Source organism: Phacochoerus africanus, chromosome 9 (assembly GCF_016906955.1).
Source record: "Phacochoerus africanus isolate WHEZ1 chromosome 9, ROS_Pafr_v1, whole genome shotgun sequence".
Taxonomy (NCBI): Eukaryota; Metazoa; Chordata; class Mammalia; order Artiodactyla; family Suidae; genus Phacochoerus; species Phacochoerus africanus.
Window position 1 is genome coordinate 88870181 of NC_062552.1, and position 23579 is coordinate 88893759.

Here is a 23579-nt window from a genome sequence, read left to right on the forward strand (position 1 = left end):
AAATAGTTTCAAACGATGCAACTGACAAGGGCTTAATCTCTAAAATATACGCACAACTTATACAACTCAACAGCAAAAAAACCAACAATCCAATTGAAAAATGGGCAAAAGACCTGAATAGACTTTTCTCCATAGAAGATATACAGATGGCCAATAAGCACATGAAAAATGCTCAACATCCCTGATTATTAGAGAAATGCAAATCAAAATTACTATGAGGTACTACCTCACACCAGTCAGAATGGCCAGCATTAGTAAGTCCACAAATAACAAATGCTGGAGGGGGTGTGGAGAAAAGGGAACCCTACTGCGATGTTGGTGGGAATGTAAATTGGTATAACCACTATGGAAAACAGTGTGGAGGTACTTTAGAAAACTATACATAGAACTACTATATGACACAGCAATGCCACTCTTGGGCATTTATCCAGACAAAACTTCCCTTAAAAAAGACCCGTGCACCTGCGTGTTCATTGCAGCACTATTCACAATAGCCAAGACCTGGAAACAACCTAAATGTCCTTTGACAGATGATAGGATTAGGAAGATGTGGTATATATACACAATGAATACTACTCAGCCATAAAAAAGAACAAAATAATGCCATTTGCAGCAACATGGTGATTTCACTTATATCTGGAGTCTAATATATGGCACAAATGAACCTTTCTACAGAAAAGAAAATCATGGACATGGAGAACAGATTTGTGGTTACCAAGAGGAAGGGGGAGAGAGTGTGAGGGACTGGGAATTTGGGGTAGTAGATGCAAACTGTAACCTTTGGAATGGATAAGCAATGGGATCCTGCTGTATAGCACTGAGAACTATGTCTTGTCACTTATGATGGAGCATGATAATGTGAGAAAAAAGAATGTATACATGTATGTGTGATTGGTCACCTTGCTGTGCCGTAGAAAATTGACAGAACACTTTAAGTCAGCTATAATAGAAAAAATAAAAATCATTATTAAAAAAACAGCAAAGGAAATTCTCTGGAGCCAGATTTTTGACCTATACCACAGCTGCGGCAATGCCAGGTTGGGCCGGGGACCCAACCTGCGCCTCCAAAGTGACCTGAGCTGCAGCAGTAGGATTCTTCTAGTCCCCCCCCCCCTTTTTTTTTTCGGCCTTTTTGCTTTATAGGGCTGTACCTGCAATATATGGAAGTTCCCAGGCTAGGTGCTGAGTTGGAGCTGCAGCTGCTGACCTGCACCACAGCTCACACCAATGCTGGATCCTTAACCCACTGAGTGAGGCCCGGGATTGAACCTGCATCCTCATGGATTCTGGTCAGGTTAGTTGCTGGGCTGAGCCACAGCGGGAACTTCTGCAGTAGGATTCTTAACCTACTGCAGCACAGTGGGAACTCCCTATATTAATTTCTTTAATGGGGAGAAGGGAACCAACTCTTATTGAATGTTCTGTGCTCACTATTTAAATACTAATGAATAGTAATAGCAGCTAGTATTTATTGAAAGTTTGTTACATGCCAGGTGTTATGTTAACCACTTTATATCCATTTAACCTTCATAATTTTTCTCTGAAATGGAGATCCAGGCTCAGTGAGAATTTGCCTTAAGTGATTCAAGGACGGACATGTAAATATATAAATGAAAGTAATAATGTGCCAAGGTCATACAGGAAGAGGGACAAGATTTGAACTCCTGCCTTTAGCTCTTCTGCTGCCTCAATTAATTTCTATCATAATGAACACATCTGACATTTATTTATTTATTTATTGTGGGGCATGCAGTAGCTTGATGTGGGATTTCAGTTCCCAGATCAGGGATTGAACCTGAGCTGCAGTGGTGAAAGTGCCAAATCCTAACCACTAGACCACCAGGGAACTCCTAACAGATACTTAGCGACTATGGACTATATATGTGCCCAGCACTAGGGTAGATATTAAGATAAGCAATGCAAAGTTTACGCTCCCCAATCTTTTCAGAAAGACAGGGAATTCCAAAACAATGTGATCAATGCTATTAGGGTGACCAAATGCCCCCTTTGCCTGGATTCTTTGGATTTAACACTAAATTTCTGCAATCTGGGCAACTCTTCAGTCTTGGGTGAAGTGGGACAGTTGGCCACGCTGACTATCATTAAGCCTGTGGGCTGGGGTTGCACGGGGCTTATAAACAGCCATGGGTGTGTGTGTGTGTGAACCACCCCTCCTCCCCATCCCCCTCAACTTTTCTGGGGGGAAAATGTCTGCAGCCTGTTTAGTTCTGCCCAGCTGGTCCTCACCTCTCAAGACCTTCACTTTGAGAAGAAAAGGAGCGAACGTGACTTTGATGCATACAAGACAATTAACTCAACTGCAGACAGGGCTGTGGATGGACGGTTTGCTCTCAGCTCAGAGACTAGGGCTCTCCCCACACGTGTACATCAAGGCTTTGTGTCCTATCCAAACCCCATAAAAGTTTCTCTGTGGGTGGCACTTTTTGCCGTAGCGTGATTGGCTGGAAGGCCTACATCAGCCAATATTATGTCATCACTGGCTGCTGGCAGGCTTTCCTAGGGGACACTTGAGAAACTTTGATAGAAATATTTCTCTTTGGCAACTTCCCGCTGTTTCCACGGTTTGACCATGCTAACCGGATGTAAAGCAGGCCAGCCAGGGAGAGGCCTGCCCTGGGGAACAGAAGGCCCTCACACTCTCGTCCAGCCCTGGCAAGTTAGATAACTTCCTTAGCCCTTCTTTTCCTCATCTTTGAAATGGAGCAACAACAGGAGCCCTGGTGACCTTGTGCTGTGTGTACAATTGTTGACCTCGTAAAATTTTGAGCTCTTTTATAGAGAATAATTGTAAAGTCCTTTGGAGGGTATATTTTAGAAACACATGAAATAAGAGACAAAGAATTTAAATGTAGTGTTACAGAAAAGAAAATCATGGACTTGGAGAATAGACTTGTGGTTGCCAAGGGGGAGGCGGAGGGAGTGGGATGGATGGGGTGCTTGGGGTTAATAGATGCAGACTATTGCCTTTGGAATGGATTAGCAATGAGATCCTGCTGTGTAGCACTGGGAACTATGTCTGGTCACTTATGATGGAGCATGATAATGTAAGAAAATAGAATGTGTACATGTATGTGTAACTGGGTCACCATGCCATACAGTAGAAAAAAAAATGTGTTGGGGGAATAACAATAAAAACTTAAAAAAAAATGTAGTGTTAATTTCATATGGGTCTAGTAAACTATTGTTTGCCAGTCTTAGAGATCTACCAATTTAAGTAAATAGTCCTCTCATCTGATAGTGACAGAATATTTTTCTAATTGAAATGTAGTTAATTTATGATGTTTCATGAGTTTCAGGTGTACAGCAAAGTGATTCATATAATATATATATTCTTCTTCAAATTCTTTTCTATTTTAGGTTATTATAAGATATTGAATATAGTTCCTTAGACTATACAGTAGGACCTTGCTGCTTATCTATTTTATATGTAGTAGTATGTATCTGTTTACACCCAACTCCTAATTTATCCCTCCCCCCCACCCCCGCCGCCCTTCAGTAACCCTAAGATTCTATGCCTGTGAGTCTGTTCCTGTTTGTTTTTTTTTTTTGTCTTTTTAGGGCCACACCCACGGCATATGGAGGTTCCCAGGCTGGGGGTCGAATCAGAGCTGTAGCTACCTGCCTATACCATATCTACAGCAACGTGGGATCCGAGCCATGTCTGTGACCTGTACCACAGCTCACAGCGACGCTGGATCCTTAACCCACTGAGCAAGGCCAGGGATTGAACCCACAACCTCATGGTTACTAGTTGGGTTTGTTAACCACTGAGCCATGATGGGAACTCCTGTTTTTGTTTTTTAAATAAGTTCATCTGCATAATTTTTTAGAGCCCACGTGTAAGTGATTTGTACTATATTTGTCTTTCTCTGTCTGATTTAAGTTCACTTAGTATGATGATCCCTAGGTCCATCCGTGTTGCTGCAAATGGCATAATTTCATTATTTTTAATGGCCGAGTAATATTCCATTCTCTGTGTGTGTGTGTGTGTGTGTGTGTGTGTGTGTGTATCACATCTTTTTTAATTATAAAGAAGTTTATTGTGGTTTTGTGTACTTCTAAAAATATTTAAAAATTAAAAAAATTTTTATTAAAGTATAGTTGATTTACAATGTTGTGCTAATTTCTGCTGTACAGCAAAGTGACCCAGTCATATATGTATGTATATATTCTCTTTCTTATGTTATCTTCCATATATATACACATTCCCTTTCTTATATTGTCTTCCATCATGTTCTATCCCAAGAGATTGGATATAGTTCCCTGTGCTGTACAATAGGACCTCATTGCTTATCCATTCTAAATGTAATAGTTTGCATCTACTAACCTCCAACTCCCAGTCCATCACACTCCCTCCCCTTCCCCCTTGGCAACCACAAGTCTGTTCTCTATGTCTATGAGTCTGTTTCTGTTTTGTAGAGAGGTTCATTTGTGCCGTATTTTAGATTTCACATATGAGTGATATAGTATTTGTCTTTCTCCTGACTTACTTCACTTAGTATGAGAATCTCTAGTTGCATCTACATTGCTGCAAATGGCATTATTTCATTCTCTTTTATGGCTGAGTAGTATTCTATTGTATATATGTACCACATCTTCTTAATCCATTCCTCTTAATTCATGTCCCCGATGGACATTTAGTTTGCTTCCATGTCTCGGCTATTGTATACCACATCTTTATCCATTCACCTGACAATATTTTTCACCTAACTTTTAAAAACAGATTATAAACTCACAGGGTTTAATATTCCAAATATATCAAAGGGTACATAGTTACTATTTTCTCCCCCTCCCTGTCTCAGTGACTCAGATTCCCTCTGTCAAGATAGGGTGACCCACTGGTCCTGGTTTGTCTGGGACTGAAAATCCTTAGCAAACTGGTTGGTTACTCAGCATCATAGCACCAACAATCTGAATCTGTTGTGTGTCCTTCTGGAGGTAATTTAACAAGAGAAATCTTAGTATTTAAAAAATTATCCCATGATTTCCTATAATGGCTCAGCAGTAACGAATCTGACTAGTATCCATGAACACGTGGATTCAATCCCTAGTCTCGCCCAGTGAGTTAAGGATCCAGCATTGCTGTGAGCTGTGATGTAGCTGAGATCTGGTGTTGCTGTGGCTGTGGTGTAGGCCAGTGGCTACAGCTGTGATTTGATTTTTCGTGTGGAAACCTTCATATGCTGTGGGTGCAGCCCTAAAAAGCACCCCCTCTCCAAAAAAAAAAAAATCCTATTCCAGGTGACGAAATAAAGATGTTGTAATAGACTAGTGGTGAAGGAGGAAACCATAATAACGCGAAGGCGCAAATCTTATTGTCTAAGAATTGTTTTTAAGTATTTCCATCTTTGGAACTGCTCTTCCTCTGCAAAAGAAACCTCCCTGTCAGGCTTGGAAAAGAATTATGCAAACGGTAACAGTCTGTGGCCTCATTTCCCATAGCTGGCGTTGACCAGAGACTCCATTATCCTTTTGTTTATGATTTATTTTTGTGCGGTTAAAAAAAGCATTTGTGTACTTGAGGTTTGGATTTCATAAATATGCTTATTTGCCAAGTTATTTTTTTCGATTTCCCTGTGCGAATGCAACTGATTTGGGAAAGCCCAGTTTCAGAGAAAGCATAACACTGCCCTTATCAAGTGTGAACTGAGAAAGACATGGAGAGGCCTTTTCCAGGCTAAAAATAGACCTAGAACTTGGTATATTTTAGCTTCAGGATTTTTACAAACTGTCTGGCAAACCAGCACATTATTATTTTATGAATAAGGCACCAACGTTCCTTTTAAATGCTCTAGCTTTAGGCTATTTTACATTCGTGCAAAAAAAAAAAAAGAATGAATTATTTATAAAAATAGGCATGAATATCATATGATAATACCTTCATTTCTAGCAGGGAGTAAAATGAGCTGCAGCTGGTGCTCTGTCTGCTCCCCAGGAGAGCTGAGCCGAAGCAAGTTCAGGAGGGGGCTGCAGCCTTCGAAAGGGGCTGATGGCTGAGATGCAGCACCTTCTCCAGGGACGATGGTCAAGAAATCCCCCTCTCACTTGTGCTCGCTCTCTTTCCTTCCCTCCCTCTCTCCTTCCTTCCTTCCCTCCATCCTCCCTCCCTCCTTCTCTTCTTTCCTTCCTTCCCTCCTCCCATCCCCCTCTGGCAAACTTCAGAAAGCAGAGTACAAAGACCCTTTCTAAACTCAGGTGTGGGCAGAATCTGGTTTTATGGAGCTATTTGTATACAAGTTATTTATTTATTTATTTGTTTTTTTTTTGTCTTTTTAGGGCCACACCCACGACATATGGAGGTTCCCAGGCTAGGGGTCGAATCGGAGCCACAGCTGCCGGCCTACACCACAGCCACAGCAACTTAGGATCCGAGCCCCGTCTGTGACCCACACCTCAGCTCACAGCAACGCCGGATCCTTAGCCCACTGAGCGAGGCCAGGGATCGAACCTGCATCCTCATGGATATTAGTCAGGTTCGTTAACCACTGAGCCACAATGGGAACTCCTGTATACAGGCTATTTAACTTCTTTAAGCCTCAGTTTCTCTATTTGTGAAAAGAGGTGATAATTGTATTTTCTCCCTAGGCCTGTATTGAGGAATAAATGAGACAAATATGTAAAGTGCCTGCGGCTGAGTAAGCAATAGATATTAACTGTTAGTAGAGCCTGCCCACTGGAGCACACACAGGGTGGGGTGTGTGTGTGGGCAGAGGTCACCTTACTTGAGCATGGAGAGGTGACCAACTCTTCCTGATTTGTCCAGGACTAACCTGGCTTATTTTTAAATTTTAATTTGATTTTAGGGTTCTTTTTAATTGAGGTAACATTGGTTTATAACATGTTTGAAGTGTACAACATTTTATTTATTTCTACTTCTCTATACCTTGCAGTGTACTCAACACCATTTGGTTTCCAGCCTTCGCTATATAGTTGTCTGTTTCTTTGTTTTCGTTTTTTGTTTTTTGTTTTTTGCCCTGTCTGCAGCATGTGGAAGTTCCTAGGCCAGGGATCAAACCTGCACCACAGCAGCCGCCCAAGCTATACCAGTGACAAGCCTGGATCCTTAACCTGCTGTGGCATAAGAAAACTCCCACAGTTGCTTGTTTTTTTTTTGTTTTTTGTTTTGTCTTTTTGCTATTTCTTTGGGCCGCTCCTGCGGCATATGGAGGTTCCCAGGCTAGGGGTTGAATTGGAGCTGTAGCCACTGGCCTACGCCAGAGCCACAGCAACTCAGGATCCGAGCCGCGTCTGCAACCTACACCGCAGCTCACGGCAACGCCAGATCCTTAACCCACTGAGTGAGGGCAGGGACCGAACCCGCAACCTCATGGTTCCTAGTCAGATTCGTTAACCACTGCGCCACGAAGGGGACTCCTGGTTTGTTTGTTTGTTTGTTTTGTCTTTTTAGAGCAGTACCCACAGCATATAGAAGTTCCCAGGCTAGGGGTCAAATAATAGCTGTAGCTGCTGGGCTGCACCGCAGCCACAGCAATGTGGGATCTGAGCTGTGTCTGTGACCTACCCCACCGCTCACGGCAATGCTGGATCCTTAACCCTCTGAGCAAGGCCAGGGATCAAACCTTCATCCTCATGGATACTAGGCGGGTTCGTTACCACTGAGCCATAGGGGAACTCCAGTTGCGTGGTTTTAAAATGGAAAGTCCTGCATCCTGAGAAGCCTCAGACCAGCCATGCCCCAGATTGGTCACCCTCCTGAGTCAGGCTGGGTTGAATTTGCCCTCTTTTATTCTACTTCTCTTGTCAGCCGGAAACTGCTACGGGGCCAGAGCTCCAGCAGGTGTGTGGTTACCAGTCCTCTGGATTATGAGACACTAGTTTACCTGGCACACAGAAGAGGGAGGAGAGAGCCACCTTACCTGCTTGGAAACTATTCTGTGTGGCTCCTCCTGCCCTGCCTGGCCACTTGGTCATAGAGTATTGTGACAGAATGACTATAAAGTTTCCCTGGAAGTGGGAGAAGGGAAACAGATGACAGAGGGTTGCTATGAGGACTAAAGAAAGCCACAAGTGAGGTAGAGACTGGGACGCGGCAGGCACTCAAGAAATGTTAGTTCCCTGTCCAAACTTCTCCAGTTATGATTGTGGAGTACACTCAAAACCTATTACCTACTCTCCCTGACGCTTTTCTCTTGGGTCTGGAAACTCTATTTCTAGTGATTAGATTACTGACCAATAGGTCTTGTTGGCAAATCGCAGTGGCTTTCGTTAAGACCAGGAGCCACATGTCACATGCTTCTTCACTCCCTACGGTGCCCAGCTCATAAAATATCTGCTGCTGTGGTAAGATGCCCTCCAGAGGACATGCGCTCTGCTGACACAATAGGGAAAAAGGAAGGACTGGCCGAGTCACTGTGGGGTTGCCCCCTTGGGCTTCTGGCTGAGTTGTGTCCACTTCTTTGCCATGGGTTCCCTTCAGGAAGATGGTTGTCACCTGCTTTTCCAAACTGCAGTAGCAATACCTCCCCAAGGCCTCTAGGGACCCCTCTGCAGGCCATTTCTCCCACTGCCCAAGCAGCGTGTCCTTCTCAGATCCCTAACTTGAGAGAGTACAGTGAGCCTCGGTTTCCTCATCTGTAAAATTGGGTTGGAAAGTTAAGTGCGATTATGCATGTAAAGCTCAGAGAAGAGGGGCTACTATTATCTAGAACATCTTTACCTCCATTAAGTCAGTCCTCAAAAATTATTTCCACTGTAGAGTGTAGGGTGTGTGGAGAGGAGCAGGGAGGGAGGGGCTCTGCTCTGAGTTCCCAAGCCCACCCTTCACATTTTCCTTATACACACTCTGAAGGCTGATGACCTCTGGTCATTTTTGTAAACCTTTTCCCCAAAGTTATATTAAGAAGAAGGGAATTCACGTCATTATCCATTTTAGGCAACAGAATCGTTCAGATTAAAATATATACTGCAGGTTAAAAAAGTATAAAATTAATACATGTTTACTGTAGAGACTAGAAAATTCTGGTAAGGCAAAGAAGAAAATACAAATGCCCCACGACCCCACACTTAGGGGTAATGGCTGTTAACATGTTGGTATGTTTCCTTCCAATCTTTTGTCTTGGGGGTCTTTCCATTTTGAGTCAGCTGGTAGTCCCAGAGAATGGGGAATGTTGATTTCCAAAGGCCCAAGAACCCGTTTCCACAGGGCTGACGTGTAAAACTGGAGAATAGGTGAGAGCTGGCTCTTGTTTGTTCCTGCTCTGAATTCAAAGGGGTCTAGGTTACTAAGGTAACTAGTTTTGCTCCTCAGATACTGCCCCTGGAGGCTTCCCAAGCAGGATGTTGGAAACCTTCTCCCTTGGGTATTGGTGAGCCTTGAGGGCTGGAAAAGCAATTTACAGTTAAATATGTTTGGCTATTTCAATGTTGGTTTTTTTTTTTTTGGTCTTTTTAGGGCTGCAACCACAGCATATCTCTCCCAGGCTAGGGGTCTAATCAGACCTGTTGCTGCTGGCCTATGCCAGAGCCACAGCAATGTCAGATCCGAGCCATGTCTTCGACCTACACCACAGCTCACAGCAATGCTGGATCCCTAAACCACTGAGCTAGGCCAGGGATCAAACCTGAAATCTCATGGCTCCTAGTCAGATTTGTTTCTGCTGCGTCACAATGGGAACTCCTCAGTGTTCTTTCTTCATTGCTCTGCTATCTTAATAATTAACATTTGCTGAGCACACACCATTTCTTTCTTACATGTTGTGTTAAGCATGTTACGAGTATTAACTCATTTAGTCCTGGAAATATTCTCATGAGATAGGTTCTCTTATAATCTGTATTTTATTGATGAGGAGGTTCTCTTATAATCTGTATTTTATTGATGAGGAAACGGAGGTTTAAGGAAGGTCACACAGGTAGTAAATGGTGTACTGGGATTAAATTACTTCTGTGTCTTTACTGTGTATATATAGACACATATGTGTGTATATATAAGTAACTCTCCTCCCTCCCTCCCTTCCTTCCTTCCTCCCTTCCTTCCTCTTTCTTTCAGCTATCTGTCTGTCTGTCTGTCTATCTATCTATCTATCTATCTACCTATCTATCCTCATTCAATCTGAATCATATCTGAAGAATTTTCATCTGAATTTGAAGTGACCATTTGTCATTTTTGGCTACCCTGCATCCAGATACCCTTCTTGCTTTGGTGGGCTCCCTCAGTAGTGTGAGCCTTGGTGGAGGAGGACCTCATCTCTCACACAAAGATGAAGGGAGTGAGATATGCCCTCTCTCCCTCTGTGAACATCTGGGACAGTGATATGTGACTTAGGGCAGTCAGTCAGGCATTCCAGGCCAGGACTTTGAAATTCAAATGAGTGATGCAATTCAAGGGCAGCTTAGAAGTTCACTCTTGGAGCAGTGGTGATGGCAGTGGTGTCTATGGTCCAGTTGCAAAGGAGGAGGTGGTGGTGTTGGAGCCTGCAGAACATCTGCTGGGCAGTGCTGCTGGTTGGTAGCTTCCTAACAGTATCCTTCCTGGGGTCTGATTTTGGCTTTGGTTCTAGAAATCCAGCCAGACTCAGTTCCCTGCTTCTTGCCTGTTGGAATGGGATTGGTAGACTATGCTGCATCTGTTTTGTCCCTTCCTCCTCCTAACAACTGTCTTTCTCCTTTTATTTTGTCGAGAGGCTGTCCTAATCCTAGTGCTAAGGCAGGTCTGGTCCAATAAGTGCATGCCATGCCCCTCGTGGGCAGGCAGACCAGACTGAGAAGAGGTTTCTATTCTGTAATTGGAAGAAGAGTGTTTCTTTCTTACCACATCTGCTGTTCGTGAACAAGAAGCTTTGCTACCCCAGTTGCCACTGCAGGGATCTTGTGATCACTGCAGCCCTCCTAAGGAAGAAGCCGATGCTATGGGCAACAGAGCAGAGATGGAAAAATCCAGGGTCGTAGATGTCAGGCAGCTGCTGAATCAGCCACACCTGGAGCCTCCCCACTTGAGGCTCCCTTTATGTAAGAGATTTCCTTTTTTTTTTTTTGTCTTTTTGCCATTTCTTGGGCTGCTCCCACGGCATATGGAGGTTCCCATGCTAGGGGTCGAATCGGAGCTGTAGCCACCGGCCTACGCCAGAGCCACAGCAACGAGGGATCTGAGCTGCATCTGCAACCTACACCACAGCTCACGGCAACGCCGGATCCTTAACCCACTGAGCAAGGGCAGGGATCAAACCCACAACCTCATGGTTCCTAGTCGGATTCGTTAACCACTGCGCCACGACGGTAACTCCTTTTTTTTTTTTTTTTTGTCTGAGATTTCCTTTTTGTTTAAGTCAGTTCAAGTTGAGTTTTCTGTTTCTCATAGCAGAAAATATCCTAGTTGATTTGCTTCTTTTTTCCCCAAGCCTGATTCTCAAAGCTCAGCATCTCTCAAATGACCTTTTGATCTCAGGAACTCTTGGTCTCTTTTTGATTTCCAGTCTTTTTAAAATTTTTAGAAATTTCTAAATTTTTAATTAAAAAATATTTAAAGGCTGTACCTGCAGCATATGGAAGTTCCCAGTCCAGAGCTAGGAGTTGAATCAGAGTGGCAACTGGCGACCTATGCCATAGCCATAGTGACACCGGATCCAAGCTGCATCTGCTGCAGCTTGTGGCAACGCCAGATCCCTAACCCACTGAATAAGCCCAGAGGCCAAAACCTCATCCTCACAGACACTACATCAGGTTCTTAACCTGCTGAGCCACAATGGGAACTCCCAGTCTTCCAGTCTTTTTTTTTTTTAATATAGAAAGCAATTTATTTTTTATTTACTTATTTTTTGGCTGTACCCATGGCATGCAGATTTCCCAAGGCCAAGGATCAAACCTGAGCCGTGGCAGTGACAATGCTGAATCTTTAACTGTTAGGTGACCAGGAAACTCTGATTTCCAGCCTCAAGAAAGACAAAGGAACTCAGAGTTTTTGTCATGTGTGTTATACCTATTGATATTTACTGCATTAGAAATTAAAAATGGAAAAACCTTAAAATATCAACTAGAACAATTAGATACAAAGCAATAAATACATGAACATGTTAACATCAATACATGGTTATGAAAATAACTATTTTCTCAAAAAAATAGAAGAGTGGCATTATTTGAACTTTTTTGGTAAACCTCTTTAATGTCTAACTCAGTAGAAAATAGCTGGATTTTTATATCTGCTATTGCAGTCAATCTGCTGCAATTTGTTGTTTGGGTTGAAAAATGGGAAGAAAATCCAGCCTCATCCAGATATGCAGTTGGAAAAGGGAGGAGAATTTTAATAGTTTTTTCATAATATAGATCTGCTTCTTTGATTCCACACTCAAACGTGCAAGTAGTGGTTTCTCAAAGATTAGTTGAGGTGTGAAATATGGAACCATTTCAATGACACCTTTTGTATTCTTTTTCATCAAAATCCATTGGTCTGTCCTGCACTTTGAATGGCTCTTTTACCTACACATGGTTTTGTAACAGTGTGCATTGGCCATGGGGAAAAACTGGTTTGCTGATTTATGTTGATCTTCCAAATTTTTACATATTTCATTATGTAATATCGAAATTCCCACACTTTTTAGTATCAGTTCCAAGCTCATCAGAAAAGTATAGGGAAGCCATCCAGCTCATAGCAAAGAGCATCCTAATAGACAAGTTTTCTAAAAATCCAGATTTTAGCTTGAAGGTTTGAATCTTTTTTTTTTTTTTTTTGCTTTTTAAGACTGCACTCAGGGCATATGGCAAGGGGTCAAATCAGAGCTACAACTGCTGGCCTACGCCACAGCCACAAACTATGTGGGATTCAAGCCGTGTCTGCAACCTACACCACAGCTCACGGCAACGCCAGATCCCCGACCCACTGAGTGAGGCTAGGGATGGAACCTGAATCCTCATGGATACTAGTCAGATTCGCTTCGGCTGTGCCACAATGGGAACTTCTGAAGGTCTGAATTTTATCATTGGCTACAATCCTGTTGCTTGCTATTCTTGAAGTGACAGGCTCATTCTTGTTCATTTTTGAGAAGATGCCTGCCAAAGACCAGGTCTGAAGTTCACTGGGCATTCTTTTGATTAACTGTGGTGTTCCATGAAAAAAAATGGCTCATTCAGTTTGCAACTCTAAGAATAGCACACATGCTTTTTCTGGAGACAGTCGTCATGGCTCTGTGTGCAGCAGGAGTAATTTATGCCTACTTCTCATTTCATCACATCTAATAGTAAAATGTTCTGTTCTCAGTAGTTAAGATTTAATAATTTCATGGCCCTATCAAGGACACTATAAAGTGAAACTGGCTCATTTTTTCCCCTTCTTTCTGTCATGCATGGTTGTGAAGAATACAATTACTATGAGTATAGTTTGTCTTGATTCATGCCAAGGCACCATTAGTTTTCATCATCATTGCTTTTGCAGCATCAGTGAAAAAGTCAAATAACAACTTAGTATTAGTATGGAATTAATTTTGACTTTGCAGTTTCCCTGAAAGGGGCTCATGGGTCCCAGGAGTCCCCAGACCACAGTTTTAAAACTTCTTCTTTAGCTTACAGTTTATTCTAGAAGCAACCCAAGACATTTCCAATAAACTCCCTTTCTCTGATACCAGCCCAAGTTGGTTTCTGTTGCCCGTCACCAGTGTTCTGTGTTAAAAGTGGTACTGCTTATGGTTGGTTGATTAGAAATGTTTAAGGAACACTACTTCAGGACAATTTATAAGTCCTGTTGTGATGGTTTTTGTAGAAAAGAATCAGGAAGAATAAAAGATTCTAAAGTTTCACTTTATTAAAATAATGTAACATTTATGTACATTCTTGTCATTAAGTCAATGTCAAACAATCAAGCAAGTCTACCTCAGTCCATGAGTTGTGGCAAAAGAAGGATAAGGGTATTAATATTTTCTCCCTTCTTAGGTATCCTTCCAGAGACCTTGCTAAGTATTGTTGCCCTCACTTTAGACATTAGAAAGACCTGTGTTCTGTACTTAAGTTTTTGGCCAAGGCCTCTCAGGGGTCAAACCTCTCACTGTAGCTGAGAGGCTCCAAAGCCCAGGACCTCTTCACTCTACCACGCAGCAATTTCTGATAAGGACAAAAATATAAGCCTGTGATGTCTGAGGTTTATGCCTTAGAGGGCAGTGCTGCAAAATCATGGACGTCAGCAGTGGTTCTTTAAGAAATTTCTTGTCTAAATTCTATCATGATGATATGATAATGCTGGCTCTCTACCAATGCGACATTTTTGACATACCCTAAAGTGGTATTTTAGAGTTGGAAGAGATCTAAATCATGTGATCCATCCAAATTTCTCACCACTGAGCAACTGGGCTATTCAGTGTGCATTTCAAATAGTACCCAGTGGGTGGTGATTTTTGATAACCTGATTACTATTCATCCCTAAATTGTAAAATGTATCACACTGTATATGGCAGACAGCTTCTCAGATGTCCCAATAAGCCCTGCTTCCTGATAGTCACACCCTTTTGTGTGGATGAGAGCTGTGACTTGCTTCTTCTTCTTCTTCTTTTTTTTTTTTTCCTGCTTTTTAGGGCCGCACCCAAGGGATATGGAAGTTCCCAGGCTAGGGGTTGAATCGGAGCTGCAGCTGAGGGCCTACGCCCCAGCCACAGAATCTCGGGATCCAAGCCGAATCTGTTACCTGCACCATAGCTCACGGCAACACCAGATCCTTAACCCACTGAGTGAGGGCAGGGATGGAACCCTCATCCTCATGGATAGTCGTTGGATTTGGTTCTGCTGTGCTACAACAGGAACTCCTGTGATGTGTTTCTGACCAACAGAATATAGCAAAGGTGTTGGGATGTCACTTCTGTGATCAGGTTTCCTAAGATAGTGACTTCTGTCTTGCTAACAGTCTCTCTCTGGCCTTCAAGATAGGACATTTTGATGAGGCAAGCTGCCATGTTGGAAGGGCCCATGTGGTAGGGAATGGAGAGCAGCCTCTGGCCAATGGCCAGTGGGGAACTGAGGCTCTCAGTCCAACAGACTATTAAGAGATGAATCTGGCCAACAACCAGTGATAGAGCTTGACAGCAGATCCTTCCCCAGTTGAACCCTCAGATGAGACCCCGGCTCCAGCTGACACCTTGATCATACCTTTGTGAGAGACCCTGAAGCAGAGAGGGCTGCTGTGCTATGCGCAGATTCCTAAACCACTGACGATGTGATATATGTATGTTTTAAGCTGTGAAGTTTTGGGATAGTTTATAGCTAACTAAAACACTGTACTCTCTTCATTTACCTTTTGCTTTCTCTAGTAAGACCAGGAGTGAGCTGTTTAAGGTTCCTGAGTACTTGTCATGTGTTACTTGTTTACCTGCCACTGGACACCTTCTCCTGCCAGGATCCATCCTCACATTGAAAGGCGAAACCTGAGGTCCCTAGTGTAGTTCCTAGTGCTCCAGGAAAGCCCTGTGTGCCCTCCAGCAATTCCCACTTTTGGGCATCACATTAGAATCTCCATAATTGTCTTTCTCCACTTAAACATGTTTAACTTACAAACCAGAGAGAGCGAGCCAGTTACTCCCCAGGGCGTGAAACTTCAGCCTTAGAGGGAGACTGTTATTCCCCCCAGCTGTTGTTCCACAGCAATGGTACGACTGCACATCCTAATCCATTTCATAAGTAGGGGTGCAAATTGTCTGAAAAATCGAAGCCATAGAATACATTCTTTTTGAGGAAAACAAGGACATGAGGGCAATACTGAACTATACGCACTGTACAGGGCATCCGGCAACGTACTTCATTCACTCTGGAGGCTTCAGTTTCTGCATCTGTAAAATGGAGGTTTATCCCAGGTTTTTGATTCTTAGTCTGATACGATCTGGGTTGCTGTGAGCTAGCTCTCTGGGTCCTAAATCAACTCTTAAAGAAGAGTAACAGAAATACCTGTCTCCTAAGGATGTTGTAAGATGAAATGAAATAGATACAATATGAAATACGCAGCACGGCGCCTGTTCTTTATTACTTCTCTAAGGGGTCCCAGGTCTTGGAGGAATTGGGCCCGCCCGGGAGCAGAGCGAAGCCCGCATCAGGCCTGGTAGCCTGCCCCGCCCACGTGGGGCCGCAGCCCATCGAATGACTCGGTGCAACGTGTTGGTGGCGGTGGCGGCGGCGGCGGCGGCGGCGGCGGGCGGCGCGGACTCTTCCGGGCGCCGCAGCTTCCTGCCAAACGCCGCGCAGCCGCCTGGCTTCGCCGCGGGAGTCCCGGTGCAGGCCTCCGCGCGCGTGCGGGACCCGGGTCTCCGCCGCGCGCGCCGGCCCGGCCCAGTGCCGCCCGACCGCACCATGCGCGCCGCGCCGCTTGCCGCGCTGCTTCTGCCGCTGCTGCTCCTCGCGCTCCTGGCCGCGCCCGCCGTCCGCGCCAGCAGAGCCGACTCCGTCGCCGCACCGCAGCCGGGACCCGAGAGTCAGCCGCGGCCGCCGCCTGGCCCGGAGCCGGGGAACGCCACCCGGACCGGGTCTGGGGAGGCAGCGGGCGGCGGCGGCAGCTATAACAGCAGCGGTGACGCCCTGGTGACCCGCATCTCCAGCCTTCTCCGCGACCTGCCCACCCTGAAGGCGGCTGTGATCGTGGCGTGCGCCTTCACCGCCCTCCTCATCGCCTGCCTGCTGCTGCGCGTCTTCAGGTGGGTCCGCAGCTCCTTTGCAACGCCCGCGGGCCAACGTGCACCGCCAACCTGCGGCCTCAGCGCCGGCTGCACCTGCGCGCACAGATGCTCCGGCCTCCGCGCCTGGGTGATCTCCAGCCAGCCATGGGTTCCTGGTCTGGCCCTGCAGGGGTGCGCTCGGCTGGTTTTCTCTGCTACACACTTTAGGAATTTTCTTCCCTTTGGCCGATATATATGTATCATAAATACTGAATTCCTTTTAACTCTCCTCTAATGATTAGCACTAACAATAGCGCCCCAAATTCTGAAACCTTACATAGAATTTATTTTTATACCCATTTCACAGATGAGGAAAATTTTTCCCACGAGGCGAGGTGACTTATCCAAGTAATTCAATGGCGGAAGTAGGATTCGAACCCTGACCCGTTTGACTTTAACCTTACCCACCTTGCTACCTGTCTCTTTGTTGCCTCTGAGGGCCCCTCATGTACCACCTGTTTCTTTTCTTTTCCTTGGTTCTGCTACCAGAAGAGGCAATATCTAGCATGTGGGGAAGCCCCTAGGATACCTGCTGGAGTGCGCTTTGCGCCTGGGATTGGAATCCGGCTCCAGAATGTTTGGCGACCCTTGGTGGCCTCAGTGACTTTCTGCCTATACCCCTATCCGAATGAATTGCCAGGAGGAAGATTCACAGCTGGCATGAAGGGTCTTGGAGATGCTTTTGTAGGTTGCTCAAGTTCAAGGAGAAAGGGGGAAATTAGGAAGGATGGCTGGGGTTCCTGGAGTCGTGAGTTGGAGAGGGCTACAGGGGATGCATGGAGGACATTTCCCCTAAATGCCTGGGAAATAATAGTTTCGCAGGAAGTGAACCAAATGTGTCCTGTTACTCAGGCAGGTCACCGGGAAATCTGGTGTGTGTGCGTGTGTGTGTGTGTGTGTGTGTGTGTGTGTGTGAGAGAGAGAGAGAGAGAGAGAGAGAGAGAGTTATTCACAGCTTGTTCCCTCCCCTTCTGAGTGTACACAGTGTGCTTGTGTGTTTGATCAGCTGTTGGAGGTTTGGGGCCAGGGGCTTGTGAGCATTTTCAGAGGAGGAGCAGAAACCAGATCTGGAAAAGCAGGGTTGGGAGCTCTCCCTTGAGGTTTGCTATTGGTTGCAGTGTGACTTTGAGTCAAGGTGTTTCTTTGTGGTTCCACAGGATTAAATGCCAGTGGTCCTGAGAAAATGGAGAAGGGGGAACTGTGCCCTGCCCCCCGCCCCCCCACCATCCCCTGCCTTGGCTCTGGCCCCATTGTTCTTCCTTGTGTTGATCCCCTGATGTGTGGATTGCCCCTCTCTGCACCTCATCCTTCCCACTGCCCCCATCCTCTGCTTAAAAACTTCAGTGGCTCCCTGGGTGAGGCATTGGGGACCCTTACAAACTAGCCCCAGGCACCTTGAGGCCATTAGCCAGCCCTCCCCAGCCTCCTCTCTGTCACTTTCCTCCTTACACTTTGGGCTGCTGGCTTGTGCTTTTCTGGTGGGCCACTTCCCACTGCACACTTGCCATGACTGCACACATCTGCCAGGCCCAGCTCTCATGCTCCTTCTCCTGGGTAGTTTTCCTGGACATCTGAGCAAGGCTGTCACTTCCTTTCCTGGTCTCCCCCAGGCTTAGCCTCCTACATCTACCATACAGCCCTTTTCACTCCATTCTGGGTGGCTGGGTATAGTGTTCAGCTCCTGCACTCAGAAGACCTGTGCTGGAGGGTGGGGGTGTCCAGTCCCCATGCCCAAGGACAGCCTGGCATTCAGCAGACATGCTGTAGTCCTTTACTGACTTCCTGATTGTTCAGTTGCAATGAACGTTGATGCGTACAGCAGCTCTGAGCCTGGAGGTTTGAAACTTTTAGCTCAAAATAGGCCGCCAAGCCCACAAGGCGGTGTACTTTTTAAGGAGGTATTTGAACTATTTTGCCAGTCTGCTCCTTATTACCCAGGAGTGGGGGAGAAAAGCAAGCAGCATGTGGCCAGATGTGAGGGCCCTGAGCTTTGGATTTGAGCAGGAGAGCCTGCACTCAGGGCTGGCCTGTGAAATGAGGGTTGGAGGAAGGTTCTGACTTCATAGGAGAAGCTGGTCATGGATGTGGTCTGCCTTCTCGTCCCAGGGTGGCTTTACAGGGGGACGGCGGCCACCCTGGTTTCTGATGTGGCCAGGGTCTTACATTTTACAGCTGGGAAGGGCCTTGATGGTGGTACACAGTCCCTATGTGCTCCTTTGCAGAGGAGAAAGTTCCAGGGAGTGGAGTAAATCATCCAGTAGATTCTAGAACAATGCAATTCTGTGGCCGAGGAAGGGCCAGCACCCCACCTCACTGCCCTGTACTGTGACCTTTCTTCGGTCCTCTGCAGGCTTCTGGAAGGCCTGCTGCCCTGGCTGGGTGTCCTCCTTACCTGCTTTCCCTCCTAGCTTCTTAGCATGCGGTCACTGCACCCTGGCTATTCTGTCCCCCAAGTCTCCCTGAGACTGTCGCATCTAGGCCACACCCCCTTCCCCCACAGGAGCTTCCCCACCTGCCAGCACTACTGCCTGGCTTGCCTCTGTCCCTGTCTCCAGAGTCAGAGCAGTATCCTTCAGGTTGATATTCCTGCCACCAGCCTGGTCCCGCTCCCTTCCATCCTCCCTCTTCTGGTCTCATCCTTCTTCTGCGCCCCCCCCCCCCCCCCAATGCACAGGCACCTTACTACATGGGCACATGGGCAGGCCAGATGCTCATGACCAGGGTCCCGCTTCTGTCTTCAGCCCCCGTCTCAGCTCTGCCCACTGCTCCAGCCCTGCCCAACCCCCAGGCATTCTCCAGATGCATCCTGTGGCCTTAGCACTGCATGTCGCTCTGATCCTCTGTCCAGAGTCCCCTCCACCACCAAGACTATATGGCCAGTTCCTTGCTGTTTGCCAGCCTGTGTCACCTTCTCTGAGAATCACCCCCCATACAACCCTTTGCCCAGACATGGCCCCTCAGTGCTCCCAGAACACACTTAAGTTTTGAACTTTCTACCTAGGAGTCAAGAGTGTGGTTGAGGTCACCAGGCTGAGGGCTCCCAAGAGCAGGACTGACCCTTCATCATTTATTTGGATGGAAGTTCTGTCCAGCTCTTGGTAGGGTCTGCCCACCTGGGTCTGTTCCTTGATGCGTTTTGTGAGATCTGGAAGGAAATCAACAAAGAAGCTGCGTTTAGGAAGTAGGAAACTGCGATTCCTCCACTTTTCGATGTTGGGAAGCATCTCATGGGGCTGCATGGATTCAGGGATAATACCTGTAAGCCAGTGGCTGCTGTTCTCAGGACCTTTTGCCCCATGTGCTCACTCTGACTTTACCCTTAGAGATCTGGGGGGAATCTGACTTCACTCTCTGCTGTCTTACGAACAAGGAGGAGACAAGTCAGAAACTGCCACCTGAAACCATGACTTTCCCTTCCTCCTGGAGATCCTGTCCCCATCCTGGCCACAGCCCTCCCTCCCCCAGCTCCACAGCCCAGGCTGCATTTCTCCCAGATCTCTGTTGGCTGCATGCCTAGCCACTTATTTCAAAAGCTTTGTAAAATCCTCTTATCTGAAAGGAGGGTTTGTTTTGGTGCTTCCTGGGGGATGAGGAGGAAGAAGAATTCTCGGCGATCTCACATTGCCCAGCTGTTGCACTTGGATCAGTGGCACAGGTGCACACTGTCATGTCCTGAAGACCTTGGCACCATGGGAGCTTAGTTGATTACTAAGCCTGGTCTTTGAAAAGGAACAAAAATGCTTCTGTTTCTCCTGGACTTCCTAGATCTCCCATGGTCTTTACAAATGTCTTTATTTACATTTGAAATAAAAATAAATATTATTTAAGAGAATATAGAAGCTAGAAGCTTAATATTTTCAGGGAGTTCCTGTTGTGGCACAGTGGAAACGAATCTGACTAGTATCCATGAGGATGTGGGTTTGATCTCTGGCCTTGCTCAGGGGGTTAAGGATCCGGTGTTTCAGTGAGCTGTGATGTAGGTCACAGAGGTGGCTTGGATTTGGCGTTGCTGTGGCTGTGGCATAGGTCAGCAGCTGTAGCTCCAATGTGGCCCCTAGCCTAGGAACTTCCATATGCTGCAGCTGCGGCCCTAAAAAGCAAAAAAAAAAAAAAAAAAAAAAATATATATATATATATGTAAAATATTTTCAGGAATTCCCATCATGGCTCGATGGTTAATGAATCCGACTAGGAACCATGAGGTTGTGGGTTCAATCCCTGGCCTCACTCAGTGGGTTAAGGATCAGGTGTTGCCATGAGCGGTGGTGTGGGTCGCAGACGAGGCTCGGATCCCATGTTGCTGTGGCTCTGGCGTAGGCTGGTGGCTATAGCTCCAATTTGACCCCTAGCCGGAGAACCTCCAAAGCCATGGGTGAGGCCTCAGAAAAGACAAAAAAAAAAAAAAGACAAAACAATTTTTCAGGATTTGGGGAAAAAGCGACTATTCTGAAATGCTTTCAGTTATTGCTCAATATCAATATTATTTTAATAAATAGGGGTTTGTGGCCGAGTTCTGATTAGAAAATTAAGCCCCTTTTTTTCCTGACTTTAAGAGAGAGAGTGGCACTTGTTTAGTACCAGGAGGTCACTTTTGATTGTTTGAATAAGGTTTTTTGTTTTTGTTTTTCTTTTTGTGGCTGCACCTATGGTATACGGAAGTTCCTGGGCCCAGGGTCGAATCACAGCTGCAGCTGCTAGCCTATGTCACAGCCACAGCAATGCCAGATCTAAGCTGCACTTGCAACCACGCTGCAACTTGTGGCAACACCAGATCCTTGACCCACTGAGCAAAGCCAGCAATTGAACCTGCATTCTTACAGACACTATTTCAGGTCCTTAACCCACTGAGCCACGACAGGAACTCCTGACCAAGATTTTGAATTGGGGGAAAAGTTATAGAAGTGAAAAATTATCTTAATTTAATTTTTGCTTTTCAAGTGGATTTTCATCTTTCTCTGTTTTCCAGTTTCACTGAGATAAAATTGACATACAGCACTGTATAAGTTAACCTGGATAGGATAACAACTTGACCTACGTATATTGTGAAATGATTACCACAATAAGTATAGTTGACATCATCTCATATAGATACCAAAAAAAAAGGAAAAATGGTTTTTTTCCTGGGATGAGAACCTTTGGAGTCTACTCTTTCAGCAACTCTCCTATACGTCACACAGCAATGTTCACTGAAGCCATGTTCCCATTCCACCCCCAGGACTTATTGGTCTTATTGGAAGTCTGTACTTTCACCCACTTCCCACGGATGTTTAATTTGATGTACCACAGTGAAGAAAGAGTGTTAAATAAATCGAGTCCAGCAAAAATCCAGATTAAAAAAAAAAAAAGATGGTAAAGAGTGCAGTTCCCTAGTGGCTCAGCAGGTTAAGGACCCCACGTTGTCTCTGTGACAAGGTGTGTTCGATTCCTGGCCTCAATCAGTAGGTTTAGGATCCTGTGTTGCTGCAAGATGTAGTGTAGGTCACAGATGCGGCTTGGACTGGCCTTGCTATGGCTGTGGCTGTGGCTGTGGCATAGGCCCCGGCTGCAGCTCTGATCCACCCCTAGTCCGGGAACTTCCATATGTCGCAGGTGAAGGCATTAAAGAAAAAAGGGGGTGGAGTGGGGTAAAGAGTGTGCCTTTAGGAGTTCCCATCGTGGCACAGTGGTTAATGAATCCGACTAGGAACCATGAGGTTGCGGGTTCGGTCCCTGCCCTTGCTCAGTGGGCTAACGATCCGGCGTTGCCGTGAGCTGTGGTGTAGGTTGCAGACGCGGCTCGGATCCCGCGTTGCTGTGGTTCTGGCGTAGGCCGGTGGCTACAGCTCCGATTCGACCTCTAGCCTGGGAACCTCCATATGCCGCGGGAGCGGCCCAAGAAATAGCGCAAAAAAAAAAAAATAAATAAATAAAATAAAAAAAAGAATGTGCCTTTGATTCAGTTCTCCATCAAGGTAAAAAAGAAGTCACAGTCTGTGGGAGGAATAGGGTCCCTAAAGTGGTCCTTTCCTGGGTGGATTCTGCCTGTTCTGGGGTCATTTGACAATGTCTGGAGATGTTTTGGACTGTCATGACTTGGGGAGGAGAATGCTACTGGCATCTGGTGGCTGGGGGCTAGAGATGCTGCTGGACATCCTACAGTGTCCAGGACAGACCCCTCAACGAAGAATCCAGCCCAGGATGTCAGTAGCGCAGGTGGGAGCCTGCTGGTTGTCTGATGTGAGCAGTTTACTGAACCTTTTGGGGCATCTGCTTCACAGCACTAATTAAAGTACCTGCTTCCATGGGCTACCGAGATGCTTGGAATGAGCTCAGGTCCATCAAATCCCTGGCTCCCCTTTAAGCAGCCAAGTGTCCTATTGTCTTATAAAAAAGCGATTCAGGAAACAGATGTAATCCACACCCAACCTTTTGGTCTTGCTTCTGCTTGTAAATGAGGAGACAGCCATATGGCCGAGATAATCAGGCAGGTGCATCTGTTTCTGAGCCTTTAAAAAATGAAATTGGTGACTCTTGGCCTGCATGAGCTTCTCTGAACATGTAGCACCCCATGTAGGCCCCCCCTCCCACTACTCAATCCTCATGCACTACCCCCTCCCCCCAGGAAGGAGGTGAACCCCTTACTGCCCTTATTAACAGGCCTATAAGGATTTGGGACCTGCCACCGATTCCTTCTATCAAGTTGGAAAGGGGGAGACCCCTCTTTAGTTTAAACATGAGCGCTCTGACTTGTCTGGCTTTGCCTGTAAACTCTCATGTCCACGTGCTCATTGGGTCTGGGGGCTTTGCAAACACAGGCCCTTCCTGAAATAGGGGCACATCAAAGGGTGGGGTGGGGGTCTGAAGTATCAGTGTCTGCATGGCATCCTGTAGAGAGAGTGTCACAGGAAGAGAAACCCTCCCAGATTTAAGCAGAGAAAGCTTCACGGG

At 45.9% G+C, this 23579-nt stretch overlaps 1 protein-coding gene across 1 annotated transcript in view; it reads left to right on the plus strand.

Annotated features, from left to right (window-relative positions):
* The first annotated feature begins 16161 nt into the window (after window positions 1-16161).
* Window positions 16162-23579, plus strand: part of FAM174B (family with sequence similarity 174 member B) — a 35716-nt gene continuing 28298 nt past the window's right edge. The window contains exon 1 of the mRNA XM_047796794.1: window positions 16162-16631. Within this exon, the coding sequence (XP_047652750.1) occupies window positions 16291-16631 (341 nt within the window). The 5' untranslated portion in view covers window positions 16162-16290. The remainder of the gene's footprint in view (window positions 16632-23579) is intronic.